Here is a 26,146-nt window from a genome sequence, read left to right as displayed (position 1 = left end):
ATCACATATGACCTGGGTCACTGAAGAAGAATCATTGAACAAAAGTGAAGGAATAAAATAAAATTACCCCATTTTCTTCTACCCACTGGCAGTGCCAACAGAATGCCTAAGCAAGTGGAGGTGAGGATGCATGAGAGCCACCTGGAGCCTGTGGACCCCCTTCCTGAGCCCATGTGTGGGGGCCTCTGCCAGAAGCTGTCTGAGAACTTGCTGCTCACGTTCACAGTCCTGGGTTAGTACCCCACTGATCCCCTAATATTACACTTTATGTTGCTGTCAGAACTATTGTTTTCTATTAAAAGTTTTCTAATGAAAGTAAAGTAATCCAATGGAAAGGGTGGTCAAAGAGAAAAACTGTGTATGATGAGGAAGAGTAAAAGTTTTTCTTGCAAGGTGCTGTCATTCATTTTAAGTTCTTCTTCAATGATGAAGCAATTTAAACTTGAAAAATATCAAATGAAACTAGAATGCAGGTGAAGCAGTGTGTTAAGGACAAATACTAAAACTCTTAAAGTCTGCATTCTGCAGTCTCAGACGCTATGTTTCTGGGTTACAGGTGTGATTGTGGGGTCTGTGACTGGAACACTCTTGCGCTATGTCTCGCCCCTCCCTGCTGATGTAATCATGATCATTGCCTTCCCTGGAGAAATTCTCATGAGGATGCTGAAGATGGTCATTCTGCCTCTCATCATATCTAGTCTAATCACAGGTGCAGTATATGAGACTGAATGTTTTAACATGCTGATACCGGTATATTAGAGGTATTCTCATTGTTATTTACTAATCTGGGCCTCCGTGTACTCACACATTTCTTAAAATGCAGTTCCAAAAAGAGAGTCTGACAGCAATAAGCATATACTTAGTTTAGTTAGGAAATGCACACCACCACTAAGAATAATCTCCCAAGCATTTTTTTAATGTACAGCCATTCAATTTAATGGTTCATCTCTGAAATTTAATCTGTTTTTGGAGTGGTATGATGCTGTTTTTCAATATTTAATTTGGTTATGACCCTACTAAACACCTAAATAAATGTGTTTTACAAACTTGAAGTTGCTGTATTACCTCTCTGAGCACATCATTTTTTATGTTTCTTGTTTTTATTGCATTGCAATATTGCCAGACAAAAAGGCCCAGATGCGCAAATCAGAATTGACTGATGCAGATGGTACCTGCTGAGCTAAACTGAGCTCTTTTTCTGTCTTGGGTATCAATTGTAGTCTGTTAGAGGAATCAATATTTTATAATCAGGTAACAATTTCTTGATTTTTCAATTTGGCTGTTGGTTTGAGATGATACTTACAGTACTCACAGTATTCTTCCACATGGAGTGACTCCCCTACCTTAGTTGTTCAGGGCATCACAGGATAAATATGGCAGCAGCTCACATACATGTGTTACTTGTCTTGTGCAGGACTTGCTGGATTAGATGCTAAATCTAGTGGACGTCTAGGCACTAGAGCCATGGTCTACTATATGTCTACCACAATCATCGCAGCTATACTTGGCGTGATCCTGGTCCTAGCCATTCACCCAGGCAACCCAAAACTGAAAGCCCGACTCGGGGAAGGCAACAAGAACGATGAGGTTTACAGTTTGGATGCCTTCTTGGACCTCATCAGGAACCTCTTCCCTGAGAATTTGGTTCAGGCTTGTTTCCAGCAGGTTAGGTTACTTTTAAACTAGAATTTTATTTTCTTGAAGAATTTGCATTTAAATTCAATTCCTGACCAGAAAGCTTTTTTTATGATCAAACACAATAACAAGAAAAAAAAACTTTGGCATTCCAGATGCAAACTGTCGCAAAGAAGGTGGAGGTAATTCCAGATTACACAGAAGAAGTGAATGCCACCATGGATGACTTCCTGCTCGATGGCACCAGGCCCCCGCCCCAGCCTGTGTTTGTCACTAAAAAGTCCTTTCAGTTCAAGGGTGGAATGAATGTACTAGGTATGTAAACAAGAACACATTCAAAATACAATGAAACACCTGTTAATGTTTTATTCAGGAAAACAACAACACTAACAGACTGATGTCATGGTGGAGTGAAATACTTAACACTTGAGAGACTCCACATTTTGTTTTGCACCTTGATTTCACTACAGGTAAATTAAATTGAACTATAGTTGAATTACTCTTCTTTTTCACTTTGCAAGCACTTTGCACCCTTCACAATAGCAAAGCCACAGTTACGTATATTGTAGTACACATCACACTAGGATTGTCAGAGTGCTTAGCAAAATTTGATTGATTGGTACTATTATTTATAATAACAAACAATACCATAAGAAGATATTTGTATGATTTCTGATACTCTGATTTGGTCTGAAAGGATTAACAGTCTGTGTTTCATGTTGATTGTAGGCCTTATCGGCTTCTTCATTGCATTTGGGATCACCATGGGGAAGATGGGGGAGAAGGCCAGGCTGATGCTGGACTTCTTCAACATCTTGAATGAGATCGTCATGAGACTGGTTACTATGATTATGTGGTCAGTGCTTTTTAATAAGCTTTGTACTTTTTATACACGTAAACCTACATGCAAACAAACATAGAAATAGGACCTTACCTGACAAAATGAAGAAAAAATTGACCAGTATTGTTGAATTGAAAAAAACAGGTTTGATACTCTACATCTGAGTAGTGAGAGAAATAAGTTATGTAAACTCACTCTTGGCATGTGCTACTGGACCGCTGCAGATAGTCCAGACTACATCCCTCAGGTAACCACTGGTATGTCACAATATGCCAATATTCCTCCCTTTGGCTTCTTTTAGGTATTCACCTTTGGGTATTGCCTGCCTGATTTGTGGAAAGATCATCTCCATCAAAGACCTGGAGGTGGTGGCCCGGCAGCTGGGCATGTACATGGTGACAGTCGTTGTGGGTCTTATCATCCACGGCGGCATATTTCTGCCTCTCATCTACTTTGTCATCGTCAAGAAAAATCCCTATACCTTCTTTATGGGCATCTTCCAGGCATGGATCACTGCTCTAGGGACAGCATCCAGGTACAGAGTGTTTTTTCCTGCAATTTCTTAAATACAAACTCCTTGGGCATGTAGTGCACCCCTTACATATGTTTATATCCATTTGATTCTTATAAGCGGTTGACTCTTAAAAGTGGAGTTCCACATGAATGGATAAAATCGATGTTTACCACTGCCCATACCTAAATTCTTCAAACATGGACCAAAACAAAAACAGTGATTTAATGCAATCCCTTATTTAAAGAAATTAAAATAGTAATGTTATTAACACAGATTGAACCATGCCAGTTGCTTGTGCTTTGTGATGAAACAGGTACAGGATATATAAAGTTTATAAAATAGGAGCTCAGCATGCATTATGCACTTGATGGGTTCTTACCACCAAAACCAAATCTGCAAAGACAGTTAAGGACTGAATCCAATTTTTTAGCTGTACATGAATCACACTTTGTTATAACAACATTCCCACAATCCATAATAGGCATTAGTAGTTGTGCCATCAGTTACACAGCTATGTATGTTTTCACAAGTTTATTCTCTACGTATATCCAATAGCTTAGTTCTGAATCGTGCCAAAAACCAATATATTTAAAGTATTAAAATTTTCAAGACAACAGTATGCTGCCTGGATTGCAGATTTATCTACAAGCATAGTCCTGTTTCATGTATCAGATAACATAGTTTATGATTTATTGTTCATATATTCAACACCAACTTATTGGCTGCATACAAAAACATACCATTCTTTGTTTATCAAATAGCATGGAGAAGTCAACAAGATTAAGTCCTTTAGCAGTATATCAATACAATTAAAGCTTGCTTATTCTGATTTGTTGAATTGCTAAAATCAACTGTCAACAACAATCAATTTGATCTGATATAATATATAGGTATGTTAGCAAATACAGTTCAGCTTTCAGTTTTTGCTAACAAGATTGACCTTTTGGACATTTGTATCTGTCTTACATTTGCGTCTGACACTCACTGCAACTGTACACTGTTCTTGCATCACTTTGATATGTTCAGACATTTAGCCGTGGGCTAAATGTCCTAATGTATGGATGCGGAACCACTGCCAAAAAAGCAAGGAACACTTCAAGAAAGTGATGGCATAAGCGAGGAGACAGTGGATGCAGTGGACAGGTCCTCATTATGTTGGCTTTTTTAAGAAATCTGGGGTATGAGAACAAGCTAAATCTATATGCTGTTCTCCCAGACTATCATTCTAGAGGCAATTTAATTTAAAAGTCAGCCAGGTCATACAGGGCACACTCATTATCATCTGAGGCTTGCTTTGAATGCATCTATGAATGGCTAAAGCCTGGGAAGAGGGTTTAAAACCTGTTGCTCAATGCAGTTCACATCACATGTGTAACACTTCTCCAGAACTTAGTGGGTGATATGGTGAAAAAAATGTATGAAGATCAATGACCTGCTCATAGCTGTTAAGCCAGTATTTAAATGCTATCTGGCATGTAGTACTAGATTTCGCAAGCATGTTGAGGCAACAACTTGAGCCAAAAAAGTCCTTGGCCCTTGTTGATAGTTTAGTTATAATGGATACAGCCAGGCTTTCTTGTTAAATTTTAATCTGTTAAAACAGATGAAACTTCAGATTTCAGAACTTGTCTAAAACTTAAAGTACTGTTCAAAGATGATTGTTTTATTTTTTGTTGTTTTGGAAAATGCATCCATGTACATATTTATGACCCATCTGTTCTCTTCCAGATGCTCACACCTTATTTCTCTTTCTCTCTCTCTCTCTCTCTCTCTCTCTCTCTCCCAGTGCTGGCACTCTGCCTGTCACTTTCCGATGCCTAGAGGAAAACCTGGGCATCGATAAGAGAGTAACACGTTTTGTGCTCCCTGTTGGTGCCACCATCAACATGGATGGTACTGCACTTTATGAGGCTGTGGCGGCCATCTTTATTGCACAGATGAATGGTATCTACTTAGATGGGGGTCAAATTGTCACAGTCAGGTGAGTGGCTTTTGTTTGCTAATATGTCAGTCTCTAATGTCCTGTTCTAAATGTGAAACTGCATTTAAATGCAATGTAGTTTGCAAAACACAAGAAGTTCACACTAGCACCCCCACCCTTAATTTGCACATGTATACTGAACAGAGGTGGACACCCTGGCTTCAGAAAGTAAAAGTCCTACCATGTATTTGTTCTAGCCATTCACTAAACAAGGTGATTTCACTAATTAGCTCCTCTACCTGGCTGAAGAGTTGTGCTAATTAAATTCAGCTGGTGTAGTGCATGGGTGGAACAAATACGTGGCAGGACTTTACAGGCTTAAAATATAAATGGACAGAGTTCCATGTGAAATAGCTACATTCAACAAAGCTGGTATTTCAGGGTGCCATCATTGTCAGGATATTCACCATGGTAACTTCAAGCACTCAAGCAGAAGTAAAAAGGTAGATACTAAATATAAAAAAAATGTCCAATGAAAGGTGTATTAGAAGGTAAACCTAAATGGAATTTAAATAAAATTTATTTGTTTATTTGTAACTTGAAAATGAAATGAAATGATCATTTATCATAAATTTTATTTCTTTTTTTTCAGCATGGTATTTTCTTGCTGTAATTCCAGTTGTATTATACCTATATATTTTTTTCTTGTTCCTCCTGAAATATGTATGCATGGTATCATGTCATATAATCCCTGGGAGTCAGTTTGGAGGAGAGTAAATAAGTAAATAGTGTTATTTGGTCTGTCACAGACAGAAATAACAAACAGATATTAATGATTGCTGCAGAAAATATTCATTTTTTAATAAACTTGATGAGATCTGTGCTACATCTTTCCATCCTCAGTCTAACTGCTACCCTGGCCAGTGTGGGGGCCGCCAGCATTCCCAGTGCTGGACTAGTGACCATGCTTCTGATCCTGACTGCAGTGGGGCTGCCCACTCAAGATATCAGCCTTCTGGTCGCTGTGGACTGGCTCCTGTGAGTACACTCAATCTGTATGCACCCACATGTATGCACAGCTGGGTTACCTATGCTGTGGGATGCCTCATTTAATGCATATTACTTACAAACCAGGAAGGTGCACCTCAGCTAAACATTGTCTTTTTTTCTTTTGTTTAAACGGTATCTCACATAGAGGCTTCCTCTGTCAGCACATTATAAAGATGATTAAAATATCATTGCAGTGACACAGCACATTAAACACATTAAAAATGATTCCACATCTTTGCAAACAAAACTTCATGCAAGCCTAGCTGTCTGTCTCATACAGGTTACCCTTTGGCACGTGTATCTGTTTTGTCTCTCCCCTCCCCAAAAACAGGGATAGGTTCCGAACATCTGTCAATGTGGTGGGTGACTCCTATGGTGCGGGCATTGTGTACCACCTGTCGAAAGAGGAGCTGGACAACCTTGACGCCCATCAGACGAGGTTCGACGACATCGAGATGTCTCAGACGCAATCCTACTATGACGATCTCAAAAACCACCATGAAAACAACACCAACCAGTGTGTTTATGCTGCTCACAACTCAATCCTGGTAGATGACTGCAAGGTACATTTCACCCTTACGGATATAGAGACTTGTATGTAGTAACTTTTGTCCTGTATGTTTGCTTTGCATTCTTCACTTTACTTTTTGCATATTTGAATATCAATGTAAATATAAGCACATATATTTTCAAAAGAAAATTATTTTTTTTAAATCCCAAATAAATATGTATATATTTGTTTATTTGTGGAATAGCAGTTTTTGTGCCATCTTGATTTTATAAACTCATCTTCATACACAAAAATCTGTGTCAATGTGAGACATTTTTATGTATGGGTTCCCAGAGGGAACAGCTTTATATCACCGCCTTGGATCTTTTTAGCGATGAATAGGGAATTATCAGTATGCCTCAGCAAAATATGTAGCCCTTCCAAGCAACCTTTATTACGAAGCATTATATCTGCATTGCAATGACATTAGCATTTTCTCTGTACAAACAACATTGCATTCCAGTACCTGTCTTGACAAATATTCCTCTCAGCAGAGAGATCAGGTATCAGACGGGAAGCAGGTAGCATGGTTTGTACTTTCCCCCTTTCACTACAAGTCAGGATGGCTATGAGGACATTAGGAAGCATTTTACTTGGACTTGTCCTTCGGGGAATTCTGGGATATGTACCACCACATTTCCCAACTTGAATAAACTCACTTCTGGAATCACACACCTTTTGTCATGACAGGACTTGATTGTCAGCCTTTACTAATGTGCTTTATAGGCTGTCATTTGATCAGTTCCATATCATTTTATTTACTTTATTTTTCCAATATTATGCTTTTTGTGTTGAAATGAACATTTATAAATTACACCTAATGAAATAAGCAATGCATTATTTTTGCCTAAAGCAGTCTCTCCTACTATATTCTAAATAGGAGTGTCTGCTTAAAACTATGATATTAGTAAAAATAACATTTAAATAAGCATTTTCTTGAGTGGAACAGCAAAGACATAAACCAAGGGTTAGTGCAGCATGAAATTTCATGATCTAAATCATAGGGCCATAAATTTGTCATTAATAAATTTAATGCAAATTTAATGCATAACAAATAAATCACATGTCATAAGGACAGTTTGGAATGCAAATGGACACTGAGTGGTGGTAATAAAAATTATCTGCATCTTCAATGACCATGCCAAGCTGGTTTTGGCTGTTGTCATAAGCAGAAAGGATTCCACTGCAGTGCCAGTATCTGAACTCCTATCTGGCTTGCAGTGGGGATTGCACAACAAACAATACATTGAAAAAAATGGGCATTAGTTTCCTTTAGCTGCATATAGAGACAGTATAGTTATATATAGATAGACTCTTGATGGTAGAGAACATAAAAGCTGCTATTTCATATCTTCTTTCTTACTTTTGTCAATGTTCTGGCTAAATGTGTATTTGTTTGTTTACATTGTTTTTGCCCTTTCTCCAAAGAGGCACATTTTTGTAGAAAGATATTTATGTATCTTGTAACTACTGCAAAAAATACTAAACTCAATTTTAATGCATTTTCTAAAATCTCTAATATTCAAGGAATGCTTTTGCATGTGTGTGTGTGCGTGCGTGCGTGCGTGCATGCGTGTGTGTGTGTACTTTTGCATGCCATGCTAAAGTAGACAAATAATTTATTGACTGTTTTGTAAATATCTGCTTGTGATCGAGAACAAATCATCCCTTAATTCTAGCAGTAGCTCAGGTGTTTTTGAAACCTTTGTATTATAATTCCACATGTTGCATTGGAGCAGAGAATCTAAATGATAAAAAATCAAGATAAAATAGCACAACAGTATTCTTTGGATTTGTTAATGTATTGCCTACTAAATTACATGATTATATTAATTACATAATATTAACAAACATTTTAAAAAGGAAAAAGTATCCTTACAAAACGATAACCATTGAGGGTGTGCCCATTTTCTCAGCAACAAAGTACACCTTGAGCAAATTAAAATTTCAAAGGCCTATGGGTATCATAATAACTGTTTCTCTGCTCCAACCAGTAGAAAAAAATAAAGATAAATGTATTTGTAAGTGCCTTGCTCCTACAGTTAGATGTCCCTGATAATTGCTTTCAGGTAACCATGTCCACAAATGGCTCCACTGCGGAGTTCTCTCTTGTTGAGGAAGAACCATGGAAACGTGAATAACAGAGCACACAGACCCGAGCTCCGCCTTATCCTGTGTTCCACAAGCTTTTCTACATGATGAAAAACAATGCAAGATTGGATATAATGCAAACATTGGTTTCAAAGTCTTTTGATAACCATAAGTAAATTGTAACTGACAAACTGACTGACCAATCTAGTCTGATCTCTAACCTACTAAAAAAGAATAACAAATTAAGCTTCCACTCGGGTGAGCACTAATATGTTTCATAGTGATTGTTTGCACAAAATTACGGCTGCAGGGGTGAAGAGATACAAGCAAACTTCAACAATGTGTAAAAAGTATGTATTTAATGTTGGAAGGAGTTTTGTCTTTTAAATAACAGTTGACGATGATTATGTCAACAACATGTTTCTGGCACTGTTAATTTTTTTTGGAAAGCTTGATGTAGGCAGTCCAGCAGAAGGGTACTGAGTGTGAAGTAAGAGAGCTAGCTGACTGAAGGAAAGCCCGTGTGGAACTTGCACCTATGAAGTGTAACATCTATGGTAGGCTGTTTGGTAAGCCCAAACCAATTGATTTAATGAGGCAATCTGGCCAAGTGACTGTCTCACAAGACCACAGACCTCCAGATGCAGGTGAATGGTGCACAGCTGACTCTGCTCCTAAAGAGTGGAGGTACAGACTAGTCAGAATCGACATTTAAGTACTGAGCCATTTGTTATAGCATAAACTCAGTGGGCGTAAGGACAAAAGCCACACACAGAACCTGTGGGCCACATGGGAACTTTTTTCTAGGTAAAGTTTTCATCTATTGCATTTGAATTTGAGGTCAGCTGAAAGAATGTGTGGTTGAGTGTGTGTCAGTGATGGGGATTTTTGACCTAAGCTTAATAATACTTTGACTTGATAATCTGTCAACCCATGTAAAGACTAACGATGAACCATAAATGTACTGAAGCCAAGAAAGGAGTTCCACCTACCTATCCATGGAATTAAAACTAGCTTTCATGCAGCCTAAAAGCTCCTTCCTTGTTGTTGCACAGCTTGAATAGGGTAGCATTATATCCCTTTGGTTGTTTATCATCAACCTTTTTAACTAAAACATTTTCATACATCCTCCACCTTGTCATTTTTGTTTCCAGTAGTTTGTAATAAAGAAAAGACACATAAAAATATTAATATATTTCCCTGAGTTAAAAAGTACAGTATCCATTTGTAGATGGAGAGACCAACATTGTAGTTTTATAAAAACATATATTCTCTCTTGCATCATTGATGGCAGTGGATAGGAACTGTAAGCTATGTTTAAGTCAGCCTGAGCAGTTTTACATCACCTAGGTAGATTAACCCTAGGTGTCAGCACATATATTCAGAACCTGTTACCACAACAGCTTACAATTGTTCTTAGAGCTCCGATAAGGGGTAGGGTTTGGCCCCCAAATGTTACATCCTATTTTTAGATGTCTTCCCATGCAAAAACTGAAGACAAGATTATCAAGAATCCAGGAGACAATACTGCAGACAGACATTGAGATAAGAGAAATGCTTCTCATCAGGTACATTAGTTCAATTCCTTTCATCAAATGGAACAAAATGGTTGGACCACTTGTCTGTATCTCTTTTGCTTGTGTGTGTGTTTGTGCATACATGTTTATGTGAACATATGTCAGAGAGAGCAAGTGCATATCAGCAGATCTCTTGGTTGTGTGGGTGTTTTGCCTATTTTTATTCTTTTTTATTTATTTACTCAATGACAAACTTGCCTTGACGATATTATCTGCAAAGTTTGCAGCCAGTGTGGTGATAGTGACAATGCTGAATGATGCTATCCGTATTATGAGAATACTTCATCTTAAATTCATTCATGTGACAGCACCTAGTCCCCTTGAGTAACATCTCACTGTAAAGTAAAATCGGGCAATTGCTTTTTCACTTAGTCTGTGTTTCTCAGTCAATCTGATATAAAGCATATGGACACTGCAGTAGAGTACATAGTGAACAACAGCTAAGATTAATTTAGTCCATTGCTTCTCCAGCTGCAACCAGTACGTAGCAGCCTGCAGGATAATTCACTGTTGCTCAGCAAAGCCTGTTACTCTTCAGGTAGTATTCTTACAACACTGAATTGATGTCACTGAAGGGGACTGACTGTTGGACTACATATCAACAGACTGCTGTAGAAGTCTAAAATCAATTTCTTTTTTGCACCATTTAAAACATGATGTTAAAGTGCCTCCTTGCACTTTGTACATATTATACAGAATTATTTTTGGTGAAATGGTGTGTAGAATGTTTACTGTAGCATTTATTGAAATCTACTAGAGAATTACTACCTATGATTATATATACTGTATGAATATATTTATATACACAAACACAAAAGAGAATTCTTTTTTATTTGGGGTATATGTTAGTTAGCTCCCCCACGTAGCTTTTACAAATCCAGTATATCTATAAATATTTTTGTAACTAATGTTAACATTTCAAATGTTTGCTTCATGAAGATATGAGTAATGTGTGCTTCCATTTTCACTAAAAGGATTTAATGTCAACTTTATTGTTGCAAGAATGTCCTTTTACATTTACATCTTGTTTATTGGCTTGTGGAGTGTGGGCTTTATCGTAACATGCCACTAGATTACGGAACAGAAGGAACAAGTCAAGTTTGTATCTGTAAATGGAAGCAAGAGAAAAGAAAGACAACACCAGCCCTCTCTTAAACTCAGGAAAATAGAGTAGAATAAGTAAATACTGGATTAAATAAATGCTGAAAAGTAGACAGGGTTAATAACATCACTGATGCACACATCTGATGCATTTGGTGATACACGCTGAAAAAGTGGTGAGTACTGGCAGTCCAAGCTTTTATAACACAACATTGTCAAGAATTAAAGTTTATTATATGCTCTGTTATAACGGAAAGTGCTTGAACGTGGGTTCAGTTTTTTAAAGGACAGATAATTGTGTCAAATATTCAAATATTCATTATGATATGTATTTTAAAATGTTTGTACAGTCAAATAGACTACCACATGAAGTAATATATAGATATTCAATATCATGGAATGCCCTACATGAAAGTTAAATAATGACAAGACACTGAAAAAAGGAAGATGCAAATAATGGTCTTCAGACAAGTGTTTATATAGCAACAAAGCAAATGAGATAGTGCACACATCTTTTTAAGCTCACAAGTTATGCAAATGGGGGAAAAAATGCATTTTTTGATTTTTTTTTTCGTTAAAAATTGATTTACATCTTTTTTGTTACTTCATTGTTGTTCTCACTCTGCAATCTCACTCATTGTAAATCTGGATTTTGTGCAGTCAAATAATTAATAATGGCATTTCTATAAATGTCATAAATCCAGGTTATCATAAAGTGGGGACTGCCAGCACTTTATAATTTGGGACTCCTTTTGCCTGATGGTGAAGGTTTCCAATGCAGCACCTGAATGTTATTCAGACAGTAACTGGTATATCAGTTGTGTTTTCTTTATTGCTTCATACACATGTTTAAATTTGACTTTTTCCTTTTAATCTTTTTTTTCTCAAAATGTCTACACTTAAAGAATCAATAAATCATACTTGGTAGGCACACCCTTTCTATGGCAAGTCACATCTGTTTAGAAATCTGTTTACAACTATTTGTCTCTTATGATGAAGTCTTCCTCAGTAGATAGCCTTGCTCTTGACCAGATTCCTTTATGTACATCTTATATATCCTTTTATGTGTTTTCTAGAGCTTTCCTCTATGTATACTTTAATTCTGATGTAAGGACAGTGTGTGAGAGAATGAGAATATATATATATATAAAGACTACGATTCTTTTCTCTACCAGACCAATGGAATACACATGTCAAAATATGGCATTGATTGTTGTACATTTACTGTAAATGAATGCAGAAATTAATAAATGTTGAATTACTCATTAACAAACTTTTGCCTTCTCTGTGATTAATCATAAATGGGATTTGACTGATAAATAATAGTGTAAATAAATTCATATTCTCATACAACATTATACAAATGACCGTTGTTGAAATGTCAAGTTAAATGGAATTTTAAAAGAATATGATTTCAAAATAATTTCATTCACCATATATGCTAGAGTGATTCTCTAAAATGAAAATCTATAGCATGTGTAGTTTCAAAGTCTACAGTATTGTTATATTATAGTCTATAAGTAGATTCACATGGCTCAGTGAATACCACATTAAGATATCCAAATGCCTTATAATAATCCCCAAGGCATTGTGAACACATGCTCCAGAGTTATACTTATGTTAAAACAGAAAAAAACATAAAGTCACAATGAACGGTTTAACCCATGTCCTTTACATACAGTTCATATTGCTTCCCCTAGGGGGCTGTCTGTGCTGCCCCAAACACACAACCACATTAGTGCATGATGCAACTTGCCTTGTTAGTAAGACTGCCAACGGTGACAGGATCCGGCTTTACCACCCACTACGATCTGAAACTTGTTCTTTGTGATCCTGGGACACCAATTACAGTCCTGTGCTCTCTTCTGACCAGCATACATTATAAGATAAACACATTATGTGTGGAAATTCTGGACGCATTTTTATTCAAACAAAAAGGAAAAAGGAGTAGATGAAGGAAAGCTTATGTGAAAAATGTAGCAAATTTCACAGGATAAAAACACACAAATCTATATCAGCAACTCACATTTAAAGAACCAAAGGTGATTTGAACTCAATAGCACATTAGTTTTGTAAGAAATATTATATGACTAGCCTATGTGAAAAACGTTATTCCTGTGTAAATCATTGGTTTTCACAAAAATGTCGCACCTTTCACAACTGAGAAAACACGCCAATTTGTATCAGTGAATCATATCTAATGAAATGTTTAATGTAAAAAATAGCTTGAGAAGATGGCAAATATTATGGCAATCATATCAGGCGAATATCCAACAAAAAGCTAACTGGGGTGCGTAAATAAAGGCTTAGAGATTTGATTTTTTGCATTACAGCGTGATCTAGTGGCTCATTGTCAGAATGTCGGCGGAGAATCACTACATGCATGTATACGGGCACAGTAATACACGAGAGGTTGTACGATGTTGGACTAATTTCTGTTGCTGTGGGTGGGTAAGAGAATAGCTGTTTAAAACATCTTATTATTTATGTCTTTTCGTGTACAGTAATAAAAATGACAGTGACTGAATAGCATTTTCATCTCAACCACAAATCATTTGGCACACCTGTTTTACGTATGAAGTGTGGTATATCCAGTTTCTGCTGATTTAGAGTAGCCTTTTTTAATAAGCTTCATGTATTCAGATAGAACGAAGCCAACTGGACTATAGTTATCCATGCATGTTGTAAGTGACAAATATGATTGTTTCATTGCTCAGTCCACAAAAATGGAGGCATTTACTGTATTTCATGTGTAAGGAAGAACTTTTATTTTGACATATTTCGCAGCAATAGTAACCCGGAAGTACTCCCGATTGCTGGTACGCAGGTGTGCTATCTTGCTGTTGCAGGCTGCTCGTGAGCTCGTGTTCCGAAAATGTCATCAGAATGTGGCAGCAGCGTTCAGAATGGGCAAAGTTCAGAGTGTACTCTGGTAAGTAACGTAGTTTTCATTTTGATCCATTCTGCTATATTTTTATGACGTGCGTTAGCTGTCTAGTACCTAGACGAGGCAAATCGATTGCTCGATTTGTTGTGCTCTGTTTTGTTGTTCGTTTTTTTTTGTAAATAGCTTGCAAGTTTGCCAACTGTGGTTGGTGTTATCTGGACCAAACCAAACCCAGGTAGCTTTACTATTGTGCCGTTGTCTGTGATACTAAGAAACACTGAACTTTTAAAGAACGTTAAGAGAGTTACTCGCATGGTACTCTGGTACTGGCATTATCCAGTTGTTTGATGTGTTGTGGTTGTGTGACATCATATAGGCTTACTGTAGCTAGGTAGTTATTGGCTGCATTCCATTACTTTATAAACGAGACCACGGGTGCAATCTTTTCAGTGTACTGTGTGGACTGGTTCACTTATCACTATTCTGAAAGATTGGTTCATTTGACTCAGCAGTCAGACAGCCTCCCCAATACGCTTTGAGCTACAGCTACATCAGCCTATGGGGAGGAAAAAAAAAACCTAATTGTGAGTGGAGGAAAAGGTACATTGATACAGGCTGCTTTCTAGGCAGTGTATCAGAGCTAGTACAGTCATTGAATGTAATTTCCCCCTGTCACTGAACGAACCACTACTGTGATTCTCCTTCAGTGTCTGCAGTTTTTTTCCCCTTCATCTGGTTCTTTCAGTTGGTGACTGTTAGGATATGCTGTAGGTCAACTCACTACTGATTCTGTCAGTTCTTCCTATTCATTCAATCTTTCAGTACATCTCACTCAGTGAGTCTCGTTCAGTTTGCCAGGTCCAGTGGGTTAAATTGGTTACATGATCCAACACACTAGTCTGTAGTCTGTCGTACAACATGAACTATGTCCTTAACTCACCATCTATCCAGGTGGTAAGCTAGCCACCTATGTCATGCATTTCAAGGAACATTGAGACAAACCTGTTGAAACAAACCTAAAGAATATGTTCTTGTGCCCATTAGCTTTGGCAAGTTGCAGAGAATATTATAATTTGACTGTTACATTTGTTGTAAAAGCTTACAGCTTTCCAGTGGTAGTCCACAGATAAAACGCCATTGGAGTCATCACAGTCTGGGGGCGAAATTGCCGGTGAGGTTGATAACACATGCCATTGTGGTCTACTGTCTCTCAAGCTTTATGTCTGGCATTTCTCTCTCAGGACAAGGAACATCCCCGCTTGTTGATCCCTGAGCTCTGCAGACTCTTCTACCAGCTAGGCTGGGTGACAGGAACAGGTGGAGGAATAAGCCTGAAGCATGGGTAAGAGCCCTTTGTTCTGTTGACTGGTGAATAGTGTCTTAATTATTTGACAAAGATGTGTAGAATAGAGATTATGAAATAGCATGCAGTAATTTGTATTTTAATTCATTGTAATGAAATGTGACGTCTTTCTTCCCCCCATGAAGCTGTTGGTTAATAAAAGATACTCCTGCCAAGTTAAAAGAAACTCCAACATAAAGTTAAAAGGGTGTGAAGCCACCACAAGCTGTCAGAACAGCTTCATTGCATGTTGGCATAGATTTTACGTGTCTGGAACTCTGTTGTGGAAGAATGGTGCCAAATTCTTCCGAGAAATTCCGTCATGTGGTGTTTTGTTGATGGTGGGGGGAAAGCTTTGTCTCAGGCACTGCTCCAGGATATCCTTTAAGTGTTCAGTCTGGTTTAGCTTTGGTGACTGAGAAAGTCATGATGTATGGTTTACGCTTTTTCATGCTCATCAGACCACTTGTGCCATGTGGATAGGGGCATTGTTACCCTGGAAGAGACCATTCCCATCAGGATAGAAATGCTTCACCATAGAATGAAGATGATCACTCAGAATAGCTTTGTATTTATTAGCATTTATCTTGCCCTTTATGGGCTTGAGCGGACCTAAACCTTCCAAGACAAGGCACCCCACTCCATAACGGACCTTCCAGCACCCTCTACTGTGGGAAACAAGTGGTCGGGCCTGTATGTGCCGCACATGCTCATGTCCACTAGTTAAGAACGGGGTGAAGGATGACTCATCTAATTGTATGACTTCTTCCCATTGGTCAGTAGACCACTGTCTGTGTTCTTTGCAACATTTTACATGTAAAAGTGCATTTTTTAGGTGTAATAAGGGGTTTAAGCACTGCAACCTGACATTAGTGTCCCTCTCTGTGAACTTGTTGATGGGCGTTTCTTGACTAAACTGCTTGCTCATGCCTTAGATTGATATTTTCAGTCAGCTGATTGAGTTGCTCATCTGTTTTGCCTTGCATCTCGAAACAATGTAGGGACTTCAAAATGGAGGAGTATGCTCTTTCGACCACACCCCCTAGCTGATCGTGCCTTTCTCACAGACATGACATAACATCCCATGACAACGTCACCAACTGGGCCTGTCCAGCATTTTTTTTACATGACTTTAATCATGATGGGACATTTGTTTAATTAATTCAGGAATCACAACTAATGGAAGGGCCTGCTTTCAATATTATTTTTTTCCCTCATTTACTGAAGTATTTCCTTTATTTTAGCAGTTACCTATATTTCCATTCTGTTATGTTTTTAAGATTTTTCCCAATGAGGAAGCAGTGGGAAACTCTGGCTTTTAGCAGTGAAGGCGTGCAGTAGAATCCAAGGTGTTAATATTGTTGCACATCAGACCTAAAGAAGGATCTGGCAAGGGGTCTGCATGCCAGTTTGTATTTAATCTCTGTATACTCAGACCAGCTGCTTACTCCTCAGAGTCAAAACAGCACATGTAAGAGAATGATCATGTTCTGCTGTCCATATGCTGGACCAGCAGAAATTTTTGACATTACACTGCACTATGTTGTTCATGATGCTCTGCGTTGTTAATCCAGAGAAAGCTCACTTTATTCTTATCAAATCTTAAATTTGATTATTAAGGTGACAAAGTCAGTAAGAGTTTATTATATATTACTGAATGCAAATTCAATTTATGCCTCAATCTCTATTTATCTTTTCCCCCCTGCCAAGAAACCACATCTATATAGCCCCCTCTGGAGTCCAGAAGGAGAGGATACAGGTTAGTAAGGGGAAGTAGGCTAGTGGGAATCTTTCTGTGAGAGCCTTATTCTTTTAGGGTGACTTCTTTTCTTTTAAGGAATATAAATACAAAAATAAATGTGTGCACAGATATACTTATGCATACAGACACCTTGCATATTAAAACTTTTGTGTTCAGATCCTGTTAATTTATAGCAAAAACATGGTGCAATGGAAAGGAGACAAGTTTGCTAAGAAATTGAAAATCACAACATTATATGTTATCGGAAGAATAGTGTGTGAGCCTAAAAACATGGTGATCAAAATTCTTTGTAACCTTATTATGTATAAACAATTCCCTACATTATTTTTCAGTTACCTACCCATTCACAGGAAATGTATGACAATTTATAGAATTTATAGAGGTTGTTAGTGTTAAATATAAGCCAATTTTTGGTTTATTCAAGCACAAAAAATCCAGTTCATGGTAAATCTTGTTTTTCTTAAAGTTTGAGAAGGTTATGAATAAATATGTATGGCACTGTTGTATGTAAGTATATCGTAGTATGTATATTATCGATAAAGAAATTCTAATGCCAGTATGGATTATAAAACAGGAATACTAATACTGCAACTTGCTGAGGAGGAAGTCATATGTGTGTGCTTTGCAGCCAGAAGACATGTTTGTTTGTGACGTAGAGGAGAGGGACATCAGTTGCCCACCTCCCTGGAAAAAGCTCAGAAAGAGCCAGTGTACCCCTCTCTTCATGAACGCCTACACCATGAGAGGTGAGTTTCACGCCCAAACATGGCATATGCTGCTATGCCCATGTACTGGAGCATTAGTGCAAATATGTATGCAGCTAATGCATGGATGATGTGAAATATCATCATATACAGTATAAAATATGGTTTTGCAAGTTATACCCATTGTCTTAATTCCCAGAGGCCCAGGCAGTGATACATACACATTCCAAGGCTGCAGTGATGGCAACACTGCTGTTTCCTGGCAAGGAATTCCGTATCACCCACCAGGAGATGATCAAGGGAATTCGCAAAGGCAACTCTGGCACTAACTACAGGTTTGGAACCATTTGCTATTCACACTTCCATTGTTCAGAAAAGACAGCAATCCCTCTTATACACTGCAGACTGAATAGGCTCTTGCTGATCGCATCATGTGTGTGTATGAGTAGGTATGACGAGACGCTAGTGGTGCCTATCATTGAAAACACCCCAGAGGAAAAGGACTTGAAAGAGTGCATGGCCAAGGCCATGGAACAGTATCCAGACTCCTGCGCTGTCCTGGTCCGCCGGCATGGGGTCTACGTCTGGGGCGAGTCCTGGGAAAAGGCCAAGACTATGTGAGGATCTCTTAATTTTTTCAGGATTAAAAATGCTTGTGTGACCAGCTGCACATAGTAATGCATCAAATGTTTCTTATTTCTTAGTCTTCATTTTCACACCTTTCCTTAAGATTTACAGCCTGACCAATGATCCATAAACAGAGTGGTTTTTTTATTGAGAAAATGTGAGTTACTTTAATAGGTCACAGGTAGAGGCCAATGGCAAGAGAATTGTGTCCTCATTAGGGCATTTTTTTCCTATATAAATTCTGTGTAAATTTGGAGCTTCCATACCACAGGAGTTGAATACTTGTGCTTATGCTTATTTTTCTTAAAAATATTGTATAACATAAAACCATAAAATCACCTCGAAATAACTTATTTTGAGTTTAATTAATTTTAAATAACCTCACACAACGAAATTTCAAAGTATCATTTCTAATTCAATAGCTAAAAAGCAACCCCCACTGCCTTAAGTAGTTAGAACTTCAGTGAAAATGCACTTTAGCATTTCTTCTTCCCCTTTTTTGAATTTGTTCATGAGAAACCTGATTGAAAAGCTGGTGGCCATGTTGTGTAAACTTTTTTGTTTTCTCCAGGTGTGAATGCTATGATTACTTATTTGACATCGCAGTGAAGATGAAGCAGTGTGGCCTGGACCCCGCCTCACTTCCTACTGAAGAAAAAGGGATATTCTGACCTCCACCGATCTTCTTTGGAAGAGAAAAAGGAGGCATAAAAAGGATTCTGAATGCCATAAACCAGTTTTGTGTGTGTGTGTGTGTGTGTGTGTGTGTGTGTATGTGTGTGTGTGTGTATGTGTGTGTGTTGTCACATAATCTTTAAAAGCGCTACTCTGGTGTCTCACTCACTGGGTATGTTGGATAGTCAAAATGTTACATTCAGCGCACTGTTTTTTCAGACTATGCACTTTTAAATCTGAATTGATCATTTCTGTTTTTATCTTCATTAGTCAGTACCCATAATATCATCCTTATATCTTCTCATTTTCCTTTATTTCAGTTTTATAGCACACAGAAAGAAATTAAAAAGCTTTAAAGTAAACTGTCTCAGTCATCCTATCTAATATGTGATAGGCATCACATTTTGAGTTCTTTATGAAAAAATAATAAATAAGCAGATGTCACCATCATGAGATGTAATGCAAACACACATCATTGCATGGGCTAGTAAGAAATATTTATACACACTGACCTTTAGCATCAGTCAAAGACGTAAGTCAGCATATGTCAAATTGGTACGATTTATTGGCTAATTGCAGGGCTAGAACTTAAGGATTTTTGGCACTAGCCAGTCTGTGATCAGTGCTTTGTAAGTATGAAGAAAGCTCTGGCTTTGGCCATTTGATTCTTGTTGACCCTTTCAGCATCAGGGTACTGTTTCTGGAAAGGAAAGAAATGAAATCTGTGCACAAGAAAATTCTAAAATATATACTGCGTTTTCAACCAAAGTTGTCGTATGTGATAAAAGACAAGAACTTAAATATGATCCTAACCTAATCAAGGTGAAGGGTGTTAGCTTTGTAACGTCTCGAGAACTCTGCTGTGGTCGTCAACCCAATGTGTCCCATCAGCCTTAGAGGCTGAACCCTCACAAGGCATAGGCAGTCTCCAAGTTTGCCCAGTTCAGGGGACTTTAGTGGTAGAGGCTGTAATGGCCACTTAACAGGCTTTCAAGGCTGTGGTGGACATTTTGGGATTTTATGCAATATAGTCCTTCCACAAAGGACGTTTTTTTCTTGCAGCCTAGTCAGGACACCACCCAGCTGCCCCATCATCATCACTGCTCCATCACTGATAGGGATGCAACGGTACACAGTATTTTGTCGAACCATTCGGTACGCCCCCTACGGTTCAATACGCACACGTGAACCACAGTAATACGATATGCCTGTCATTTTCCTATAATTTCCAAAACCTGCTTATTGCGCTGCAGACTACACGCACGTTGTACATTCAGAATAAATAAATACATTTAAAAATAGGCAATTCATAAAATTACCTGTACACTAGCCTGTACATTACTTAGGCTTTTCAGCAAACTAATTTTATACATGCTATAATACTTAACCTATATTGGCTTACTTCACACCTGTACTCTGCACAGGGCAGACTGCTGAAGATTCAGACTTTACCTCAAGCAGCAAAATATTCTGACATTGTCCTCACAGAAATAGAAAGGAAATAACCATGTAAATATCTGGTTAATTTATATACTTTGACGTTAACACTTAAAACCCGAAAGCTGCAAATTGCAGTCATATGACTATGAACTTACCTCTTTCCCCCCAAATAACTTCATCATTTTCCCACTAAGAAACTTCTTGTTTATTTTTGCTGTGTACAGGAGACTTGTCACTCTCACTGTATCAAATACATCAGTTAAAATTGGCTGCAAAAGGGGTGCGAAAATTGATACTTACATTAGGAAAATTAAATACAGCAGAATAGATGCCTATATTTTTGCATCAGCAGCATTTCTCTCATTTAGCTCAAAAAGACTCAGTTAATTACTAGAAATAATACACATAACTGGTCAGTTTGTCTAGCAACTTTCATGAGCCAACTGATGTCTCAGTACATACAGTATGCAAATACTTACAAGGCTATTTCCTGAATCTAAAAGAGCAAAATATATAACCATCATAGGAATAAAGTTTGAATCTTAAGCAGGCTGTCTAGTGGTAAACCAAAATAAAGCTAAAGTATCATAGTATGTATCCAGCGTGCTCAAAAGCCTTACCTTTGTACAGACCAAGTTTAATGCAGAGTTAATTTCATATATTGTCCATTTTTGCGGCAGTATTAAACTGTAATGTAACAGTATTTTTTTTAATGAGCCATTCTTTGTGTGGTTACAGATTGTAAAGTTATGTATCTGCAGCAAATAACTGCCCATTATAAAAGCATACATTGTTTTTACACACTTTCTTTATCTCTTCCTACAAGCATTACACCAATGGGACTTCATGGTGGATGACCTTTGGGCAAGACACATTGCTAGCTTTTCCTTTCTGTGTGTTCATTAACATGCTGACGGTGTAAAATGACTGAATTCTATTCAGCACTGAGAGTGAAGGTTAATGTACTTACATTTCAGATTAATTTATTACTTGCCCATGTATATAGTCAGTTTTGGTCAGCAGAATAAAATGCAGTTCAAATGTACGACCAGCAGGGAATGCGGCAGTCATACAGACATGAGCCCAATGACAGGTGATCAATTTGACAAGCACTGACCTTGTGAGTGCAGGAGGTTTTCTGAATTCTTAAGTTTTGTTTTAAACCTGTTGATAGATGTGAGCTTATAACTGTTTATTAACCATGTGGAAAAGCAAAAATGTGAAAGTGGGTTCTTCGATTTGTGCTTTGGCAGTGGTGAAATGTCAAGATTACCACTCCCCCTGGACTAGACTAGTTATATAGAGGCATGCTTTCTTAAGTTGTTTGGATTGATTTTCTTAAGGTTGAGAAGTTGATTAATCAGAACTACATAACCATAATGACAATGTCACTTTAATTAGCAGAAAACAAGTCATCTGACATCATTTTATTAAATCTGTAGCATGCCAACCTTATCTTATCGGAGATGTGAAGCAACATGTTTAACCTCAATAAAGCAGAAAGACTTTATCAAGATAGGATTGATGTTGGATGAAATGGCAGTTTCTCATACTACACACAATCTAGTCAGCATAAAGCAGAAATTGCAAAAAGCTATATCTAGTAGTGATAGAATTAAGTTTCAAGTCTTTCAGTCACCAAGTATTTGGTAGCTATTTATTTAAACTTAACATTAGTAAGAACAGAACCTAAAAGCTACTCACATTTAATGTAAGAATATAGTTTCTGATGCTCTACCCTGTTAGCTTGCTTATCAAGACATATGGTACTATTAGTGCTGCAGAGTCAATATACAAAGTCTGAGCCTGTATTCATCAAGCATCGAAATTACTCCTAAGAGTTATGCTAAAAGCGCTTTTGCCTACCTCAGAGTAAGAGGTTATTTATGACACTTAATACTTATACTGTCAGCTGGGGGTTAGAGCATTTCCTACATGTAGATCTCAGTTCATTTTTATGACTTGTGAAGTGCTGCAAACAAACAGTAGTAATGACATTTTCCACAGTTAGTAGATGTCAAATAACTACAGTTGTTGAAACCAGTAGTGTTGTCATAGTGCTGAAATTTCATCAAACAGTTGGAGGAGGAGCCTTCACCTCCCCTCATAATGGCTGTAATGATAATGTGGTCTTAGTTGCATTGTAACAATAATTGTTAAATTGACAATTATTGATTTTTTAAGAAATTGTTTACAATTATTGATAATTGTTAAATCTGACATCGTACAGATTTTTAGTGCGCTTAGTACCTATTTCTTGCTCTGAGATGCTTGGTCTTGAATACGGGCCTTGATCTTTTTTCTAAGTGTGCATTGTCAGGACAGTAATTTTGAAAAATTATAGGTGAGTGGACTGCAAGTGTCAGCACATACACATTACTGTGCAACTTGTAATACACGTTACTGTGGTCTAGGCTAATGTAAAGTTTTGTTAGGATTGCAGGTATACCATCCACCCACGTGCAGGTTGGTGTGGCATACCCCATTCCTATACAGCATATGAGACTTGACCCGTTTTGCCATTTCCAACAAAGATGACCGGGTTACAGACATAAATTTCTGTTTCATCTAACCTCATTTCAACAGACAGAATTTGATTGAAATCTCAAATGTCCACACAATAGATGCCCAAACGCTGGACCTTTTTCACACTCTTCTTTATTATTTTATTTCCTGTGAATATACATGTAAGATAAATTGAAACAAATTAGTTGTGGTGTTGCACAACACCTCTGCACAATGCCAGTATTTAAAGAAAAAATGCAATAAATTATTTTGATCAGTGAAAAAATGCAACTGGCCGGTGGACCAAAAAGTACATTTCGAACCCTGGTAATATCAAACGCATAGCTGGGAGGGGGGCAATGCAAAGTCAGCATTAGTGAGAGCCCAGACAGGTCACATTTTGATTCAATGTTTCTCTCCTTCTCTCTGGTTTTGAATATGTTTTTCCTTTTTTGTTTCTGTTCCATGTTTACATTTGTGGGGACCTACTGTATTACACGTATGTCTATATCTCTAGCTCCCACTCCCACCTCAACTTGCATACTTTGAAGGAGACTGAAAAGCCTATTCAGGTGTTAACATTGCAGATACAAAGATGATGATACCACCCAGGAGAAGATCTAATGTGCTGGCACGGCTGAGTGGGAAGTACAGACAACTTTCCGACTGCAGGTCACCTGGGGACCTGAAGTGAAGTCAATGTCACGTGGGTGATGTGTTGGCAATCTCTTCCCACCTGCATGTCTGGGACTGCCCAGTTCATATGAGGAGTATCTGTACCTCTACTAGGAGTCTGGAATCATCAACTTTGTAATACTATGAAGATTAGCACTTCCATAAAAATACCAGAATGCCATAGCTCTCTCTGGTGAAGCTGCTTCCAATAAGGCCTACAGAAATGCAAATACATCATGTTGTGGATGATGACAATTATGACAATTTTATCATGGTTGATTTGTTGCTTATTATTGAAAAAAGAAACTTTTTAAACCATATTATATTTTGTTTTCTTATCAGCATTACCTCTTGGATAATTTTGTTTCATGAACTGCACTCCGCAAAATATATCATATCATGAGTTGAATGTTTCATCTCATGCCTTCCTGTTTATTTTGAAATCTATTGAATATTCAGTGGAAATGGGGATCATTAACAGAAATCAGAACTTGGCACTCACTTCACTGCTGTTTTAGACTGATATATATGTCAGCTACAGGCCCTTGTATTATATTTAGTTTTGTTTGAAAATACGCACCAAGGTATTAGCAAAGACATTGGTTATTGTATTAAAGTAGTCACAATCTTGTTCAGACAGGCTTTATGCCTGTTCATTTAACCTGAACAATTTGCTTCACCTAATGACACTTCTAGTGAGCAAGACTCCTGTGCTGCACTTTCACTAGATGAAGAAAAGGCTTTCAACCTAGAATGGAGTTACCTGTGAGCATTTTTAAGATGTTTTGGTTTCATTGCGGATTCATGTCACTATTTTCCACTCTATGTGGATAACATTTTGCTCTACCTTGTGGATATTGCCAAATCAGTGCCTTGTGCATTGTCACTTTTTCACCAATTTGGCTCTTTTTCAGGATAAAAAATGAATTGGTCCAAATGTGTTTGATGCCTCTAAACACACCTGCTAAGTCTTATACTCCACCCTCTTTTATTCTGATCCAAATACAGTCTTCAGGCATCAAGATTTATCCTAATCCATAAATTTTCTTTGTGAACAGAGTTATCTGTCTCTTGATAAAATTAAGAAGGGTCTAGTTAGATGGTCTCCTTGGCATCTCAGTAATTTTAATGAATGTTTTGTTCAAATTAATATTTTATTTTTTATGATACCTCTTTCACCACCTTTCTTGTTTTTTAAAGGTTCGTCAACTGTTGCAGAAATGTTTTCTTAATGATAACTGCATTTGACTCTGTATGCCCATGCTGTGGAGGAAAAAACTATACTGTGGAATAAATTGCCTTGTGCACTAGTCATCAACTAAGATGTGGTATCAGATGTTGTCTGTGAAAGCACGGTACTTAAATGTTATGTCCATTCAAAAAAAAAGAAAAGAATAAACCCTGAAAAGTTTTAAAAAAGTGTACTCTTAATTAATAGGAGATGGTTTTGGATAGTTTTCCTAGAAATTTTATTTGGAAGATCAAACCATCCAGAACACCTTACACCTTTACAGTGCCTCAAACTATCAGGTGGTCTTTTCTTTCCTAATTTTAAATTTTATTGTCAGTGCTTTCAGTTCAGGTCATGAAGAACTTGGTTTGAATCTTCCTCCAGGACTTTCTGGCAGGTTAGAAGAGCCTATGGCATCCCCTTACAGAACCCAGGACTTGCCTTTTCTAGTAATTAAATTGCATGTTTGATGTGGTTGATCTTCAGTTATTTCAACATTTGAAAGAATCATACTCTCCCAGATTTATCATTTCTCTCTGTCTCAGACTGTGCTCCTCTTTATGAGTGAACATCTCCTGGAATGGCTCCTTACAGAGTAGCCCTTTGATCAGGCTCCTCTCCCCTAGTAATTCAGTGTGAAGCCTTTTCTCAGTGCCTTATGACAAATCTGACCTACCTAAAAACCTATTGCTTTGTGCAACATTGCTGTAGGATAGGAGCTTCATGCACTTTGCATTCTTCTAAACTGGAATAATTTTCATATTATACTGAATATTTTCTCTTCTTCCAAAACTTTAGACCATCAATTAATGCACTATATACTTGCACAACTCCTCATGTGCTTTTCAAATAAAACTTGTATATGACAAATATTGCAATGTTATATTACCTATATAATATTATATTACCTATATAACCTATGGTCAATAGATAGATTTTGTCATACATTCTGGGAATGCATACATATAAAACGTTTCTGGAAATTTGTCGTTGTGCTGCTTGTGTGATTCAAGGTATT

General features: G+C 37.5%; 2 protein-coding genes across 3 annotated transcripts; both read left to right on the top strand.

Annotated features, from left to right (window-relative positions):
• Window positions 1-96: 96 nt before the first annotated feature.
• Window positions 97-8,652, top strand: LOC118787810 (excitatory amino acid transporter 2-like). 2 transcript variants are annotated; one of them, XM_036543500.1, is made up of 11 exons: window positions 103-232; window positions 557-709; window positions 1,415-1,665; window positions 1,791-1,841; window positions 1,896-1,950; window positions 2,365-2,491; window positions 2,778-3,011; window positions 4,777-4,971; window positions 5,815-5,949; window positions 6,293-6,524; window positions 8,581-8,652. In XM_036543500.1, the coding sequence occupies exons 1-11, from the start codon at window positions 103-105 to the stop codon at window positions 8,650-8,652; spliced, it is 1,635 nt and encodes a 544-aa protein (XP_036399393.1). The 2 variants fall into 2 exon arrangements, with proteins under 2 accessions (XP_036399394.1, XP_036399393.1); XM_036543501.1 differs by having other exon boundaries at window positions 97-232; window positions 1,791-1,950.
• A 5,455-nt stretch (window positions 8,653-14,107) lies between these two features.
• Window positions 14,108-19,632, top strand: LOC118788175 (APAF1 interacting protein). The gene is made up of 7 exons (XM_036544076.1): window positions 14,108-14,212; window positions 15,409-15,509; window positions 17,220-17,268; window positions 17,900-18,017; window positions 18,175-18,310; window positions 18,425-18,592; window positions 19,174-19,632. The coding sequence occupies exons 1-7, from the start codon at window positions 14,156-14,158 to the stop codon at window positions 19,271-19,273; spliced, it is 729 nt and encodes a 242-aa protein (XP_036399969.1). The 5' UTR covers window positions 14,108-14,155; the 3' UTR covers window positions 19,274-19,632.
• Window positions 19,633-26,146: the final 6,514 nt, after the last annotated feature.

The sequence above is a fragment of the Megalops cyprinoides genome, chromosome 13 (genome assembly GCF_013368585.1).
Source record: "Megalops cyprinoides isolate fMegCyp1 chromosome 13, fMegCyp1.pri, whole genome shotgun sequence".
Lineage (NCBI taxonomy): Eukaryota > Metazoa > Chordata > Actinopteri > Elopiformes > Megalopidae > Megalops > Megalops cyprinoides.
Note: the sequence above shows the minus strand (reverse complement) of the source record. Positions and strands in the feature narration are given on the sequence as shown.